This window comes from Mirounga leonina, unplaced genomic scaffold (genome assembly GCF_011800145.1).
Source record: "Mirounga leonina isolate KUSES-001 unplaced genomic scaffold, KU_Mleo_1.0 Mir_93, whole genome shotgun sequence".
Classification (NCBI taxonomy): domain Eukaryota; kingdom Metazoa; phylum Chordata; class Mammalia; order Carnivora; family Phocidae; genus Mirounga; species Mirounga leonina.
The window spans coordinates 16,170,070-16,188,124 of record NW_023270854.1 but is presented as its reverse complement, the minus strand read 5'-3'; the positions used below and the strand labels follow the sequence as shown (position 1 = coordinate 16,188,124).

General features: G+C 43.9%; 1 protein-coding gene across 1 annotated transcript; it reads left to right on the top strand.

The window, feature by feature from the left end:
* The first annotated feature begins 311 nt into the window (after positions 1-311).
* SEC11C (SEC11 homolog C, signal peptidase complex subunit) lies at positions 312-17,806 on the top strand. Its single transcript, XM_034995753.1, has 6 exons — positions 312-504; positions 7,981-8,090; positions 12,268-12,417; positions 14,514-14,633; positions 16,912-16,969; positions 17,606-17,806. Exons 1-6 carry the CDS (start codon positions 418-420, stop codon positions 17,657-17,659), a joined length of 579 nt encoding a protein of 192 aa, XP_034851644.1. The 5' UTR covers positions 312-417; the 3' UTR covers positions 17,660-17,806.
* The last annotated feature ends 249 nt before the right edge of the window (positions 17,807-18,055 follow it).

Below are 18,055 nucleotides of genomic sequence, written 5' to 3'. Positions count from 1 at the left end.
GTGTCCTCTTGGCGCCTGACCAGAGCCTTGAGGAGTTCAGTTCCTCTTGAATAGTCGCTTCCCCGAGTTGTCCCTGCGATATGCAAGATCACCCTCTCCCCCAAGTCCGCTCGGAAGGGTCGGACAAGGCTCCTGAGTCCCGTCGCTGCCCTCCCTAGAAGCCCCGGGTCTTCACTGGACGAGCCTCTCGCCCCGCAGCATTCTGGGAGTGGTAGTTTTCTTCTTCCCAGTTCCTTCCAGGCGGACTGGTGGCTACGATCCGCAGAGAACTACCATTCCCAGGCGCCCGAGCGAGTTGCCGGTCACGTGACCCGCAAGGACAAGGGCTGGTAGGCGGGGGCCGGGTCGGGTCGGTGCTCAGCGACTGTCTGTGACGCCCGGAGAGGGTGGGCAGTCTCGGCCCCTGGAGAGCCCGCCATGGTGCGCGCGGGCGCCGTGGGGACGCATCTCCCGGCGTCCGGCTTGGACATCTTCGGGGACCTGAGGAAGATGAACAAGCGCCAGGTAAGGGAGGCCCGCGCGGGGCGCGCTCCCCGGACCGAGAACCGGCTGCAACTGCGGGGAGTCGGGGCTTTCTGGGTCGGGCTCCGGGAAGGACAGCGCCCGGGGACTGGGGCCGACGGCGCCCCCAGGCTCCCCCACCGGCTCTCAGAGGCCCTGGGTTCAAATTTGCGCAAACCCACGTGTGGGCACGGGTGTGCGCTGTCTTGACTGACAAGAGCGCAGTGAGGGGAGGGTGGCCAGAAAGGAGAAGACACTAGGAATCTAGTCCTACGGATGTCAGATGTGGTTGAGCAAGCCAGGAGAGGTGACTCGGCCGAGTGACAGCTGTCTGCACGTGTTTGAAGGGCCAGCCCCTGGAAGAGGGAACAGATTTCTCTGTGAGGCTCTGGAGGCCTGACACCCCGAGGAAGGCTGCCCGCGGGTGGAAGGGGCGAGAAGGCAGGCGAAAGGAAAGAACTTTCTGACAGTGGAAACTGTCCAGTAATGCCTCCCAAAGTAATTTCTTCGCATTCTGGGAAGTGTTCTCCCCGCTATGCATCAGGACTAAATAAAGCTTCTTGTGCCTGGCGATCTCACTGGGGATGCTCAATCGTTTTAGACTGAGTGTTCCAGAGGGGACCCCGGAAGTCTTCCCTAATTTCTTAGATTCTGTCATCTGGCTGCACCTTGAATATAGGAAGCAGTTAGCGTGGGTTCTCTGGGCAACTGGGGTTGATTTCTCACTCTTCTGTGACCTCAGAGGAAAACTTCCTTCTTGCTCTCTCCTTGGCCAGCTCCTTGGCCAGCATCGCTGTCTTTGAGTCTTCAGTATAAGGCTGAGTAGGGACTGGAAAGGAAGCCCTCTCAGCCGGGAAAAATGCAGTTGCTTAAGCTTCTAGATAGAGAATTTAGGGGACCTGTAGGGCATGATAGATCCTAATGGATCCTAATACGTTTATTGGTATGAATAATAAATTATGCTAAGAAAAATGGAACCATCCTATTGGCAATTTTGATCGTCTCTGAAAATGGTATAGGGGCTCCTGGATGGCTCACTGGGTTAAGTGTTCAACCCTTGATTTAGGCTCAGGTTGGAGTCCCAAGATGGAGCCCCACATGGGGCTCTCCGTTGGGCATGGAGCCTGCTTAAGATTCTCTCTCTCCCTCTTCCTCTGCTTCTCCCCTCCTCCTCACCCCTTCGTGCTCTCGCTCTCTAAAACAAACAAAAACACTTAAAAAGAAAATGGTATAAATTCTCATGATTTTGACCCATCCTGTCATTTTTGCCACTATATTGTGGAGTGGGATGATGCCTATGGCATAGCAGAACTTATGCCTGTGGACATATGGGTTTGGTTTGGTTTGGTTTGGTTTTCCAAAAAGAATTGCATACTAGTGCGGTAGTGTGGGAGAGCTTGGTGACTCAAGTTACCAAGTCTAACCTGTTGTTTAGAATCTGGTTGTTTCTAGGTGTGCATGGCTGATGAGCTCTTAGGCGTTTCTGTGATTAAGACGAGTTGTGGCAGTGATTATCACCAGCTTGAAAGACCAACAGCTAATTCCCTGAGCACTGATGCTGTTCCCAAGAAAATCCTCCAGAAAACAGAGCTTTATTTTAAACTCTAGACCTAATTGGCTAGATTTTCAAAATGTCTCTAAAACTGGTACTGATTACTGGTGGTTATAATTGCAGACTATCAGAGACGGCCTTCTGATGACCGTCTCAACTCCTAAACTAGTTTGCCTTTTGAGAGATCTGTATATTCCCACTCTTGGTGATAAGGCCTGTCAGTAGCTGTTGCATTGTCTATGTTTTGCTAGTTTTCTAATTAAAATGCAGAACCTCAAATCTGCTTCCTCCTGGTACTTTCATTCTTCTTCTTTTAAGCTTTGTCCTTTTGTTTCTTTTTCCCCTCCAAAATAGCATCCTCTGACACCTTGTCAGGCATGCATGCTCCGCCAGTCTTGGAAGTGGGACCTCCTTTCTCTGCTGCCTCAGCTTGCTATAAAATAAGGCAAGAGCCACATGCAAAAACAAGGACTCTTTGTTTCTGCAGTGAGGAAGAGAGGAAGGAAGAAATACAGCTACTGGCACTTCTGCTGCTTTGTCGGCCAGAATATCGGGTCTGAAATGTTTGTTTGAAACTCTCAGACATTGGCTGTTTCATCTTTGGTTGACAAAGACTGAGTGTGTGCTTGTTTCTGAACTTTTGCTTCGGCTCTGAATTGCCGAGCTTAGAAAGTTGGGAGGTGAAGATGGACGAACAAAAGGCACCAGTGAAACGTGGTGGTGTATTTCTTACATCCCAGTCAGTTTGTCAGTAGTTCAACCAAAATTATGTTTCTGAATTCTGGGATTTTAATCCTATACTCAGATTAGTAGGTTCCTTAAAGGTAGGGTGTTGAAGTAGGATCTGCGGTTTTGCAATTAGCCTGTTAGGTTTTTGTATGATCGGTTATTTTTTTTAGCCAATAGACGTCTTGCTCAGAGGACTTTTTTTTTGAGGAATTGATTTTACTTCCCCTCGATAAATTTTTCAAGCATAGAAAATCATACTGGAAAAATTGTCAGCACTAGGCCTTTATTACATAAATGGCAAGGTTTTATACTTTGCTTTTATCAGGGTGGAGCCTGATGATTTGAAAATCTGTCTAAAAATGACAATTTCTGTTTAAAACTGTGGTTTGGGGCTTTCCCAGTCAGATCTGTAATTCATAATGAAACAACATTTATTTATCAAGTCCTTCAAGTCAGGCAGAGCAGGTGGAGAAGTTTTCGAATGCGAGCTACAGCGAACAGCCTCTGCTTTAGACTGATGTGCCTTGCAAGGCAGATTTTACTTCAGAAGCAACAATTTAATGTATTATAGCCCGATGCTTTAACAGTATCCGCTTGGCACTCCAGTTTCCTTCTTTGTCTTTTGGGGATTTAGTGAGAGTTTCATAATTTGCTCTTGACACAGTAGCCAAAGAGCTGTTTTGTTTTTTTTTAATGGTGTGTAACTTTAATTTTGAATTACATTTATCTTCTTTTCAATTATTACATCAGAATATCTTCATGGTTTTTTTTTTTTAAGATTTTATTTATTTATTAGAGAGAGAGAGGAAGCGGGAGAGTGAGAGTGAGCGGGGGTGAGGGGCAGAGAGAGAAGCAGGCTCCCCGCTGAGCAGGGAGCCCGATGCCGGGCTGGATCCCAGGACCCTGGGATCATGACCTGAGCCGAAGGCAGACGCTTAACCGACTGAGCCACCCAGGCGTCCCACTTCACGGTTATTTTAATTCATTTTTATGTCCCCACTTCCAGTTATTTCCTCCATAAATCCGGAATGACATAATTTCACAGACGTGTAATAGGAGCAATATGAGCTCTGCTTTTCCTACCTTACTGCCACGTCAGACTGCGTGTTCCTGTTTTGTCACACTCTTCAAAGTAATCATTTTAACGGCCATATAACATTCTGTCAAGTTCCTTTAAACATTTATTTTCCCCTGGGCGCCTGGGTGGCTCAGTTGGTTAAGCGACTGCCTTCGGCTCAGGTCATGATCCTGGAGTCCCGGGATCGAGTCCCGCCTCGGGCTCCCTGCTCAGCTGGGGGTCTGCTTTTCCCTCTGACCCTCCTCCCTCTCGTGCTCTCTGTCTCTCATTCTCTCTCTCTCAAATAAATAAATAAAATCTTTAAAAAAAGAAAGAAAAAGAAAAACATTTATTTTCCCCAGACTTTGGAATTAGCTCATGTCCATCACAGAAATTTTAAAGAATAGAGAACAGTTTAAAGAAGAAAATTCAATCACTCATAATTCCACCATGCTAACATGGCCTCTGTTGGCCTTTGAGGGCACCTCCTTGTGTTCATTTTACAAACTGCTTTGCAGTTTGTGGAGATTTTACTGAGACTACACTTTTGTTTTATTTTTTATTTTTATTTTTTTAAGATTTTATTTATTTATTTGAGAGAGAGAGAATGAGAGAGAACACATGAGAGGGGGGAGGGTCAGAGGGAGAAGCAGACTCCCCGCCGAGCAGGGAGCCCGATGCGGGACTCGATCCAGGGACTCCAGGATCATGACCTGAGCCGAAGGCAGTCGCTTAACCAACTGAGCCACCCAGGCGCCCAACACTTTTGTTTTAAATAGTGCAGTTACTTGCCACTATTTTACTCAATCATTTCTCTGTTGTTGCTCATTTATTTCCTTTTCTCTGTTACTAGAAATAGGACCATGATGCGTATAGTTGGGCCATAATTCCCTATCTGCCTTTATTGTAGACGAAATTTCTAAAGTAGGATTACTGGGCCCAAAGTAACCTCATGATTCTGGTGCCAGATTGGTCTCAGAATGACCGTGTCTGCTTGCCTTCTCACCACAGTGCACCCTGGGACAGCACCGAGTATTAGCATTAAAAAAAAAAAACCCAAACTTGAAGTTTGCTAGGCATAAAAAAGAAGAGGGGAGGAGGGAGGGAGGATTGGATTTGAACACTCTAAGTGTTTATTCACCACTTGTATTTCTTCTTTGGAAAATTAATAGTTTTAAGCTTTTACCTCTTTTGTTGTTGTTGTTTTGGGGATTTTAGTGTTTTTCTTACTGTTTGTGCCCACCATACATTAAAGATGTTTATTTTCTCACTATTTACTCAACAAATTGAGTACTTACTTTTTGCCAGACCTGTGTTGAACTTTGGAGGTACAGCTCTGAACAAGGCCAAAATGATCTTTGCCTTTGTAGAACATACAGTCTAATGTAAAAGACACATTAAAAATGATATGTATAATTATAGTGATGGATGGTATAAAGAAGTGCAGAATGCAGTGAGAATATGTAACAGGAGGACCTAGGCTGGTCTACAGCAGAGTAGCAAGCTCCAGCCCACCATCTGTGTTTGTTTGTTTGTTTGTTTAGAGACTTGGGGGGTGGGAGGTAGGGTTGGGGGAGGGGCAGAGAGGAGAGAGAGAATCTGAAGCAGGCTTCATGCCCAGCGTCCAGTGCAGGGCTCAGTGTCACGTTCCTGAGATCATGATCTGAGCCGAAATCAAGAGTCAGACACTTAGCCGACTGAGCCACCCAGGCACCCCCCACACCATCTATTTTTATTTATTTATTTATTTATTTAAAGATTTTATTTTATTTTATTTTGACAGAGAGAGACCCAGCGAGAGAGGGAGCACAAGCAGGGGGAGTGGGAGAGGGAGAAGCAGGCTTCCCACGGAGCAGGGAGCCTGATGCGGGGCTCGATCCCAGGACCTTGGGATCATGACCCGAGCCGAAGGCAGACGCTTAATGACTGAGCCATCCAGGCGCCCCACCATCTATTTTTATAAATAAAGTTAATTGGAACACAGCCATATTCATTCTTTTACATATTGTCTTTAGTTGCTTTCTCGCTACAATGGCAGGGTTGTGTAATTTCAACAGAGACTATATGGTTTGTAAAATACTTATTATGTGGCCCTTTATAGAAAAAGTTTGCTGACTCCTAGTCTAGTGGGTCAGGGAGGGCTTCCCTGGGGAACTGGTGCCGAAAGTAGGATTTAAGATGCATGAGCATTAGGTATGCTAAGGAATCTAGGGAGAGAGCGTCTGGGCAGAGTAAATAGCCAGGTCATGATCCTGGAGTGGATAGGAGCGTGTGCTCTCTGAAGCACTGACAGATACCACTGTCGTACCTGGAGTGCAGTGAGCTTCACCAGCTGAAGCTAGGGAGTACGGGGATGTACCAGACAGGGCTGTAGAGACCATATTCATCCTCAGAGTAGTGGGATCCAATTGAAGGGATGCAATCGAGGGGCAGCTGAAGCAGGGCATAGAGATGATCAGATGGCCAGAGGTGCATTTGCAAGTGAGTGTAGATTGTAACGTGGAGAGTGCATTGACAGAAGTGTGTATGGACGTCAGGAAACTGGTTAGCAGGCTCTTGCAGTTGCCCAATGGGCTCTGTTGGTGACTTGGATGAGAGTGATGCCAGTGGGAAGAGAGAATGCAACAGATTCCAGGAATGTTTAGAAGGTAGAATGTATAGAATGAAGTGGGAGGGGGAGTGACAAGAGTCCTGCCATGTAGGTGAGCACATATGGCAGAAGAACAGGTGTACATGGGCAGGTAGAGGGGGAATAATTGAATTAGAGATGTGGGGATTGAGCAGTTTCAGTTCCAGGCATGTTGTTGAGAGTGGTTGGTTCAGGTGGAGGGAGAAGGACTTTGGAGATGAGGATGTCTAAGAATTGAGACACTAGAGTGTTGGGTAGGCCATCTATGTGGCTCTTTGGATTACCCAGGACAGGGGTTGTGAGGAGGAAGATTGAGGCAGGTACTAGAGTAAGGAGCCATCCTGTAGGGCACTAAGGGCAGATGCCCTGAGGGACTTACATTCCAAGTAGTAGTAGGCACAGTGACTTTTGTCCCTACAGCCTCTTGGAAGACTGTAGACATCTGGCCCAACAATCCAGCTACAGTCCGATATAGGGTGTTGTGAGGTAGGCACGTGTTGCTTTTCCCCCCTGTAGTCACCAGGGGTTGGGTGTGGCAGGCAACTGTTAGCAAGGAAGAGCCTTGAGCTTTGGCAGGACAGGCCCTGTGGATCTTAACTCTGGTCTACGGTGGAGCAAGATCAGCTTAGAACTAGATATCATCTTGTGTGGCTTTCTGCCTATGTTCTTTTTTTTTTTTTTTTAGAAAGTTTTTTTTTTATTATGTTAATCACCATACATTACATCATTAGTTTTTGATGAAGTGTTCCATGATTCATTGTTTGTGTATAACACCCAGTGCTCATGCAGTACGTGCCCTCTTTAATACCCATCACCAGACTAACCCATCCTCCCACCCCCCTCCCCTCTAGAACCCTCAGTTTGTTTTTCAGAGTCCATCATCTCTCATGGTTCATTCTGCCTATGTTCTTAACCAGATATTGTTTGCTTTTTACTTTTTAAAACATTTATGGAAAATTTAAACATCCAGATGTTTAAAGTTTTTGTTCACTTTGCAATGTAATTTCAGACGCAGAACAGCCTCATCGCTAAGTACTATAGGACTCTGAAGCCTCATTTGAGGTCTCTTTGGCCAGGTGGCTAATGAGTGGTTCTAGGTAAACCACACTGCGTGCATCAGGCTCTCAGGTCTGACGGGTAGTCTCTACACTAGAGCAGGAGGCCCTCGGGGTAGAAGTTGAATAACAGGACTCTTCAGGGTTAAAGGTTCTGGGAAATCCCAGAGAGGTAAGTAGAGTCTTATCGAGGCTTTAACAAAGTAGGTCCCATGGATTGCTCTGGGTTTTTTCTCTCATTGCTCACTGAAAGAGAGATAATATACAGAAGGCTCATTCCACGGACAAAAGTTGAAATACTACCTGAGTTTGCAGTTTGTGTGAATTAGCTTAATATCCTAAAATCACAACTTAGCTTTTTGTTTTGTTTTTTTTGTAAACAAGCTCATCTCCAGCTTAGGGTTTGTGCATATTCTTCCACTGGTTTTCACTTTGGGTTTGGCCTTTCTCGTTCCAGCTCTATTACCAGGTTTTAAACTTTGCCATGATCGTGTCTTCTGCGCTTATGATCTGGAAAGGCTTGATCGTCCTCACTGGCAGCGAGAGCCCGATCGTGGTGGTGCTGAGGTAGGTTCCGCACGCTGTCTCGCTCCTGCCCGAGACAGAGGAGCAGTGTTGCCTGAGCGAAAGCCTGCGTGACAGCCAACGCTCAGTGTTTTCACTGGGTAGACTGTTAGAGTTTCCTTTGTTGATACCTGTTTTCATTTCGTTCTGGCCTTTGTTGAAACATCTTACCTTTTTCAGCACGCACTTCAGAGCTTTCATCGTGGGGATGCTAAAGCCCCGGTACTATATATTTGCTTTTGCATTTTAATGCTTTAATGCACCTAAAATAACAGTCCTATGGGATTATTTGTGTACAAATTGATTTTAAACATAAGTGGTTTGAAACTGTGGTTTGGTTTTCTTTGTACCAGACAGGGAAGCGTATCTCCCCAGTGCCCAGCAGAGTGTGCTCTGTTTCAAGCGCCTTCGACAGCACTGTGTGCGGGGCTGCTCTCTCCCTGAGACTGTTCTTCTTCTAAAGCACAGGACGTTAATTTGAGAAAAGTTAATACTTTAGTTAACTTCATACGGCCATAAAGTCGTGCAAGGGGGGAAACGTAATCAGTTTGAAATCAAAGAAACATGTTAGGGAGCCCTTAGGTGCTTCAAGATGCTCCCTGTCCAGTGTGGCCTAGACCATCGAGCCTTGCGGGGTGCGGGGGAGAGGGCCGGGGGTGATGGAGCCCGTGTGCTTTACAGGGGGAGCAGTAGGCTAGAGCATGACCGGGCAGGGTCACCTTTGGCCCGTGGAGGAGCCAAGGTCAGCACGCAGGGTTCGTGCCTCCCAAACCAGTGCCCTTGCCCTCCACTGGGCCTTGCTGCCATATCACGGGGCTTCAGCCGTGGCCCTGGCTTCACCAAGTTGCCCTGGTGTGGCTGGCCAAGGGGCCTTTCTAGAGAGACACTGCTTTCATAAATTTAGGAGCCTTAGAAGAGCACACGGGTTTCTGATTCGCTGGCGTTCACACTGTGCCCTAGGAGTGCCCTGGGGTCCAGTATGGATAGGTTAGGAAGGAGAAAGGGAGCAAATACATGGATTCTAGAGGCCTCAGCCTTGTTTCAGTAATAACAGCTCCATTTTTTATGTATTGTATATGGGTATGCAGCCTGGTAAGATTTCATTCAAAAGAAGGATTTTAAGCTTTTTTTTTTCATTAGAAATTAAAAACCTCTGGGGCACCTGGGTGGCTCATTCAGCTAAGCGTCTGTCTGCCTTCGGCTCAAGTCATGATCTCAGGGTCCTGGGATCGAGTCCCACATCGGGCTCCCTGTTCAGTGAGGAGTCTGCTTCTCCCTGTGCCCCTCACCCCGCTTGTGTGCTCCCCCCTCAAATAAATAAATAAAATCTTAAAAAAAAAAAAGAAATTAAAAACCTCTAATTTAGATGGGCCCACCTACTTAACAAATAAAGAGCCTGAGGCCCATGAAGGCCAAGCCACTTGCATCTTACAGTTAGTTACTTTTGACAAAGCCCAAACTAGATCCCAGATGTTCTGGTTTTCCTTAAATCACACAGACACACTTGTACACAGAAACTGTTGTAACATTGCGGTCTGTAGGGACTTCTTTTTTTAAAAGCACCCTTTATAGTTCTAAATTTGGTTTGTCAACATAAACTATTGACATCGTGAGAGATGTGTGACCTTGGGGAACACTGACCTTTGGGAAATCCCTGGACTGTGAGGAAAGCAAGTGTAAGTTGATATTAGTGAAACATTCCAAAGAAGTGCATTCCTCATGAGACATGATAATGAGTCTTTTTCTTTTTTTTATTTTATTTATTTATTTATTTATTAAGATTTTATTTATTTATTTGACAGAGAGAGACAGTGAGAGAGGGAACACCAGTAGGGGGAGTGGGAGAGGGAGAAGCAGGCTTCCCACTGAGCAGGGAGCCCGATGCAGGGCTCGATCCCAGGACCCTAGGATCATGACCTGAGCTGAAGGCAGACGCTTAATGACTGAGCCACCCAGGCGCCCCTCTTTTTCTTTTTTTTTTAAAAGATTTTATTTATTTATTTGACAGAGAGAGACATAGCGAGAGAGGGAACACAAGCAGGGGGAGTGGGAGAGGGAGAAGCAGGCTTCCCGCTGAGCAGGGAGCCTGATGCGGGGCTTGATCCCAGGACCCTGGGATCATGACCTGAGCCGAAGGCAGATGCTTAACGACTGAGCCACCCAGGCGCCCCAACGATAATGACCCTTGATGACAAACTGTACTCTTCTGCTTCTGAGACTTATCCAGGAGGTTTTTCTAGTTGTAGTTCTTAAGTGTTTGCTCTTTTTTTCCCTCATAGTCATTTATATTTCTAGCCCTCTCTCTGTTTTTTATTCAGACTTCCTATTTTTGAATGCTAGATCTGTTATGATACTTAGTGTCACTGGTTTCACTTAAATAACAAACACATCAGCAAGTACTTAGTGACAGGCAAGTCTCCGCTGTGTTTCTCTTTGCTGATCTGCATGTGCTGACAAGTTTAAGGTGGTCCAGGGCCTGGAGGGACAGGAGGGCCAACTTCTTGAGCTGCTGCCATTTTAACTCACATTTTCCTTTAAAGCACTCCATTTCTTCACTAGTCTGGTTCTTCCTCACTGCATCCTGCCCTCAACAAACTTCTCACTGGTTTTTGATCATACAGCCTCTATATTGCAATATTGTTTGGTCTTATTTATTTTCTCATGCATTATGACACAGCATGAGCATATGGAAAATGAATTCTGAATGGATTAAAGACCTCAGTGTGAGACAGGAATCCAGCAAAATCCTAGAGGAGAACATAGGCAGTAACCTCTTCAACACTGGCCACAGCAACTTCTTTCAAGACACGTCTCCAAAGGCAAGGGAAACAAAAGCAAAAATGAACTTTTGGGACTTCATCAAGATAAAAAGCTTCTGCACAGCAAAGGAAACACTCAGTGAAACTAAGAGGCAACCCACGGCATGGAAGAAGATATTTGCAAATGACACTACAGATAACGGGCTGGTATCCAAGATCTATAAAGAACTTCATTGTGATTCAATTTCAGTAGCCAGTTTTCAACACTTAAAAAACAAATAACCCAGTCAAAAAATGGGCAGAAGATGTGAACAGACACTTCCCCAAAGAAGACATACAAATGGCTAACAGACACATGAAAAAATGCTCAACATCACTAGCCATCAGGGAAATACAAATCAAAACCACAATGAGATACCACTTTACACCAGTTAGAATGGCAAAAATTAACAAAACAGGAAACAACAAATGTTGGGAGGATGTGGAGAAAGGGGAACCCCTCTTACACTGTTTTTTGGGAACGCACGCTGGTGCAGCCACTCTGGAAAACAGTATGGAGGTTCCTCAAGATGTTAAAAATAGAGCTACCCTACGACCCAGCAATTGCACTACTAGGTATTTACCCCAAAGATACAGGTGTAGTGATCCGAAGGGGCACATGCACCCCAGTGTTCATAGCAGCATTGTCCCAATAGCCAAACTGGAAGGAGCTGAGATGCCCTTCAACAGATGAATGGATAAAGATGTGGTCCATATATACAGTGGAATATTATTCAGCCATCAGAAAGGATGAATACCTACCATTTGCATCAACACAGATGGAACTGGAGGGGATTATGCTAAGTGAAATAAGTCAAGCAGAGAAAGACATTTATCATATGGTTTCACTCATATGTGGAACATAAGCAATAGCACGGAGGAACATAGGGAAAAGGGGGGAAAACTGAAGGGGGAGAAATCAGAGAGGGAGATGAACCATGAGAGACTATGGACCCTGGGAAACAAAACTGAGGGTTTCAGAGGGGGGTGGGGGTGGGGGATGGGTCTGCACTTCTGAATGAAAATAGTAATGTATTTATAGATGTAGAACCTTTTTTTTGAGGCTAAAAATTGGCAGCTTTTACTTCAAAGTGTTCACATTATACTTGGTTCTTTTTCTACCTAATACAAAGTACAGTGGGGCCTGCTACTATCCTTTTTATACTTAATCTAAGAAGAAATCATTTCCTTTCTCACTTGATGTCATCATCGTGAGCAGTCAGAAGGGAACCACTGTGGCATGTTTGATAGCTCCCAGACCTACCTGACAATTGATGGAGGTGGACACTTTCACTGATAGGTTTATTTTTGTGTTCTTCATGAATTGAAAAGTTCCCCTGTGAGCCCAGGCTAATTGGATGTGATTTTGTGTTTCTTCCCAGTGGCAGTATGGAGCCAGCCTTTCACAGAGGTGACCTTCTGTTCCTGACAAACTTTCGGGAAGACCCTATTAGAGCGGGTGAAATTGTGGTCTTTAAAGTCGAAGGACGAGACATTCCAATAGTTCACAGAGTGATCAAAGTTCATGAAAAGTAAGGTGACTTGACTTCTTTTTGGTGGTGTTTTATAAATTTTGGTAGCCAGATTTATTTTATTTATTTATTCATTCATTCATTCATTCATTCCACTAGCACTGATTGTTATCCAACTTTTTTTTCCCATTTTTCCCTCAAGTTTTTATTTAAATTCCAGTTAGTCAACATACAGTGTAATATTAGTTTCAGGTGTGGAATTTGTGATTCAATTTCAGTAGCCAGTTTTCATGGTTGAGTAGAAAGTAGCAGATGCTCTGGATTGTGCTCCTAGTCCTGCCATTTACTAATTGGGTGACTGCGGACCTGCTACTTTACCCAATCTGTAAGACGGGCATGATAACATTACCATTTCCCATCGTGACTCACAGGGCGAGTGTGAGAACTGAACGGACAGGTGTTTCCGGAAGCACCCAGTAACTTAAGTTGCTGCACAATGGGAGGTGGAAGGTACGACAGTTTAATAGTTATTTGAAGGAGTATCAGAGAAAATCCAGTCCCATTGCAGCTGAGGATGATGATGATGTGAGGACTGTTTTCTGAAATGCAGAAAGCTGCCTGTTTCTGTGTGTCACTTCGGGCCAAGCGGCATTCACAGCTGTAGCCTTAGCCCTGGACGGCGGCCCTGCTCGGGGTTCAGTCACTGCGTGTCCTGCTTCAGTTCTCCCCCCACAGATGGTCTTCCTTTCCTTTAAATGCCAGTGGTGGCTTCTGAAGACACTTTTTGGGAACGAGAAACACTGACTTCTACCTCAAATTATTAAGTTCCCAAGGGAGGGTACAGTCACACGATTAGTGAAAATATTACCTTCTATATACTGGGTTATTCATTTACCTCTTGCAGCTTAGTGTAGCATTTTTACCTGCCTGAGTTATGGAATTAAACTGACGTGTGTATTTGTGTTTTTTAAATAACAGAGCGTTTCTCATCGCGCCTGGGTGTGTGTGGGTGTATGGGTGGGTGTGTGTACACACGAGTGTCCTGTAACTATTTGTGTATCTCCAGTGTTAGGTTCCCATTCCATTCGCTGCTTGCAGGGGTCCCCCAAGAAGTCGATACTTAAAATTGTCACTTTGCTTTGCTGTAAACATTGGAATGGCCCTGTTTCCGTTTGCGTTGCATTTGTGGTTCTACAGGATGGGACTTGATGTCCACTTGTTAACTGACTGATAAAGAAATATGCATGGTCGTAACGTGACAGCTGACTTAGAAATAATTTCTACAGATGAAAAGTTATTCACAGTTGAGGAAATAATGGTGATTTTCTGTAATTTGCATGAGTTGTGGGAGAGGCTGCTCGGGGTTTTATCTTCTTGATTTCCTTTATAACCGCAGCTGCACATCAGCTTGCTGCTTCTGGCTGGTTTCAAATCGTTGTGGGCTTCTAATATTTTATCTAATTGTAATAGTGCTTTTTTCATTTGTCTTATTGAAAGAAGACCCTCTTTATAGCTCTGTAATGCTGTAATGTTGTGTGTCTAGTGTCAAGGCTATGTAAGCGCCGGTTTAGAATGTTTAAAATTAGTCCCATGGGTCTCTTTAACACACTGGTTTATGCCATTTGTGATTCCTGTTTCTTTGCAAACCGGATTTTATACCACTTTGCTCAGTGCTGAAGGAAACAATGCATTAACATTCTACATTTGGCAAGGAGAAGTAAGTTTGAGGAGGGGTAAGGGCACATCCGCATTGAATTAGCTTGTGCTCAAATCCGTGTGATCTAGGACCACGTTCATGTCTAGAGTGAAGGGGAATATAATCCATGTTCACAAGTTGGTCTTTGAGGACTAAGAGAATGAAAACAGTTGCTGGGAGCTAATCATTGCCTTGCTGGTGCCCTCGTGCTTTGCCATGCTTTTTGGTTATCAGGGTAACATGAGCATTTTAGAATTTGAGTCTGCAAAATCGCCAGCAGACCTGCGTGTTAGTTGGATGGTTATCTGTAAGCAATCACCTTAGACCAGGAAAGATCTAGTTATTGTCGAATGCTCATCTGAATGCCCGTATCCGACTGTGACATGCTGGGTAAACTAATTGTTTTCTAACGATGCTGTGCTGAAAATCATTTGTGAAAGGACATTATTTTGCTTTCTAGAGATAATGGAGACATCAAATTTCTGACTAAAGGAGACAATAATGAAGTTGACGATAGAGGCTTGTACAAAGAGGGCCAGAACTGGCTTGAGAAGAAGGATGTGGTGGGAAGGGCCAGAGGGTGAGCATTAACTTTTAAGTTATATAAAAGATTCAGGAACCAGAAAAATAGTAACAAAGAAACTAGGGGTGCCTGGGTGGGTTCAGTTGGTTAAGCGTCCAACTCTTGGTTTCAGCTCAGGTCATGATCTCAGGTCATGAGATCAGGCCCTGCACTGGGCTCCGTGCTGAGTGTGGAGCCTGCTGGGGATTCTCTCTCTGCCCCTTCCTCTCTCTCTCTCTTTCTCTCTTTCAGTCTCCCTCTCTCTCTCTCTCTCCCTCCCTCCCTCCCTCAAAAAAAAAAAAGAAACTAAGAAACTAAGCGTATAAGATAATGGAATCACTTGTAAGTAGTCCATGTACTGCATTTACTGTGTAAATACCACTCAGAACTAAGGAATCTAAAACTGAATGCAAGTATATTATCTATATCATTGGTTTAATTCTGTTTTTGAAAGAAATCGTCACCTAGAGATTAGTTATTTGTGGTTTTAAATAGCAGTTACAAGAAATCCTCCCAGAGATAACCACTGTTTAACACTCAAGGGAATATTCTAGACATTCCCTGTACCTATACAGATGTGTGTACATATACAATATGTAATTTTACATAGTAGAATTTTATTTTATTTTTTCACCCAACAAGAAGTTGGAAATAGATTTCTGTGTCAAATCTACACCCATGTATTTTTAAGTGGGTATGTATTGTTGTTCCACTGAGAATCATAAAATCCTAACTTAGCCAATCCTCTTTTGGTGGACAGACTATTTCCTGTTTTTCTCTACCAGAAACAGTTATGTGATAAATCTTTTAATATTCATCTTTACATAATTGTTCCAGCAATGAGTTCTGCTTCTGACTGACACAGCAGAGCGTGTATCCTCTTATTAAAAAAACAAAAAAGGCAATTCTTCCCCTCTCTTGGTGACTGTTTTTTATGTTTAACCCTTGTTAGAAGTGTCTTTTTAATCTTCTCTAAATCCCTCGAGCTGTTTAAGGCTGGAGAACTTGGTTACCATTTTCTAAGATTTAGCTCTATCAGTCAGATTGTGGTTTGAGACCTCTGCTCATCTTCTAACTCCTTTACCCTATTGCGTTTCCACTGGAGTATCTGTGGGGAGAAGAGAGAGACTTCCAGCTAGTCAGTCCTCTATTTTTAGATGTCCTGGGTCAGGCTTCATATAAAGGAGAGCTTGGAGCTGCTGATCTACATAGGACTGGTTGCCTTACCTGGTTTCCCCTTAGTGAGGTGAGGCTTGGGTCCACTGACTGCATCCTTTTTTTAAAAGATTTTATTTATTTCTTTATCAGAGAGTGCACAAGCAGGGGGAGGGGCAGGCAGAGGGAGAAGCAGACTCCCTGCTGAGCAAGGAGCCTGATTCGGGACTCGATCCCAGGACCCTGAGATCATGACCTGAGCCAAAGGCACTTAACCGACTGAGCCACCCAGGTGTCCCCACTGATTGCATCTTCTCATAAATTTTGTCAGGAGAATCATTGGCTCGCTTATGCCCCAGACCTTCTGTGTCTGTGATCATAATCATGTGGGTATAAATTACAGGACTCACATCTGTATTCACTGCCCAATAAGCCTGTTACATCTGAAAAGCCCCACGAAATGAAAATGATGATGGTTCTTCCAGTTACAAGCTAATTCTCCATGTATTTTGAAAGTTTTCCCTAACAGCCATCTTTATATAGGCTGTCTAGATGTGACTTCTCCACTAAAAAAATTAAAAACTAGCTTGATAGCAGCTGTCGGTTCCATTGGTACAAGTGGCTCAACTAATTATATTATTTTTTTTTTTTAAAGGATTTTTTTTTTTAAGATTTTTTTATTTATTTGACAGAGAGAGAGACAGCCAGAGAGAGAACACAAGCAGGGGGAGTGGGGGAGAGAGAAGCAGACTCTCACAGAGCGGGGAGCCTGACTCGGGGCTCGATCCCAGGACTCTGGGATCATGACCTGAGCCGAAGGCAGACGCTTAATGACTGAGCCACCCAGGCGCCCCTCAACTAATTATTTTAATTCTGTTTGGGTGAATGCAGTGAGCGAAGACAAGTGGCATCTCTAGTTGAAATCATGTGCTTGCCTAAAAAAATCATCCTGCTGTTAGTCATGATGCTTTTGATTAAGAAAGCCTTTTGAGGCAGGAGTAAATGTTAGTTTTACAGCCCTAATCAAGGCTATTCCCAAGGAAGATTTGTGTCCTAAGGCTGATTTAGAGTGTTTTTAAATGTTGCTATCATCATTTTACAAACAATTTTTATATTTCTGGCTTTTCATCCCACAATTTAGGTTTTTACCATATGTTGGTATGGTCACCATAATAATGAATGACTACCCAAAATTCAAGGTAGGAATGTGTCTGTATGTCTGCATTAAAAAAATGTATATACATTGGAGCTTTTTGCACGTGCCGCTGTAAAGATGCAGTCTGTTTAAAATGTTTTGCTGGGTTTTTTTGTTTTGTTTGTTTTTTGCAGAGTGTTTGTATTTAACTACAAATTAATATAACCATTTAAATTAACACTTAAATCAGTTATTTAAAATAGCTACTTTCATCTTTTGTGTTCATAGTGTATTCTAAAATGGCACCTCTATATTTGTTGCTTTTTATCACGGAAATCTTTAAACATACAAAAAAAGTAGTACAATAAACCCAGTAATGATGATCTCTCAACCTCAATAAAAATGGTATCTATATTTTTTAAAAAACCACTTGAAAAACAATAGGGAACCTACGCAAGAATGAGCAGTGAATTAGCCGTGTTTGTTGGGTGCTTGATCCTTAGTCCATCAATATATTTGGGGGGCGGTTTAAACCATAATGTGGCATTGAACAGCTAGTTTGGAGAACCAGGCAAGGGGGAAGAGGTCATCTTTTGATTCTGTCCTCAGTCTAGCACTGAGCAGACTTCATCTGAATACATTTATAGACCAAACTAATTTGTAGAGCTCACAGTAATTTCCCACTGTGTTTTCTTTACAGTATGCTCTTTTGGCTGTAATGGGTGCATATGTGTTACTAAAACGTGAATCCTAAAATGAGAAGAAGTTCCTGGGACCAGATTGAAATGAATTCTGTTGAAAAAGAGAAAACCTAATATATTTGAAATGTTCCACTTTCTGTATAAAAGGAAACAATGTGGAGACATTTTTGTCTTGTCCAAATAAATGATTCATCAGTGAAGATTGTTTTCTTTTGTGGGCTCTGATTTGAACCTGCTCAATCTATGTGCCACTCGTGGTAGTCATTCTAAGCCAAGCACCGGGGTCTGGGCCACTTCTGGACCTGCTGCTGGGGATGATGCATGGTCCCCACGATGTAGTCGTAATGTCTGAGTTTCAAAACTAAAACTCTTTGCATGGCATAATAGCATTTCTGGGGGGGAAACGAACAGGCCCCTAAAAGGAAATGGTTTCTTATTTACTAAAGTAG

Excerpts from the sequence above, each read along its gene's own strand:
- SEC11C (XM_034995753.1), top strand. The coding sequence starts at position 418 with ATGGTGCGCGCGGGCGCCGTGGGGACGCATCTCCCGGCGTCCGGCTTG. Across the intron at positions 14,634-16,911 it reads GTGGTGGGAAGGGCCAGAGG|GTTTTTACCATATGTTGGTA; the intron begins GTGAGCATTAAC and ends CCCACAATTTAG. Across the intron at positions 16,970-17,605 it reads ATGACTACCCAAAATTCAAG|TATGCTCTTTTGGCTGTAAT; the intron begins GTAGGAATGTGT and ends TTTTCTTTACAG.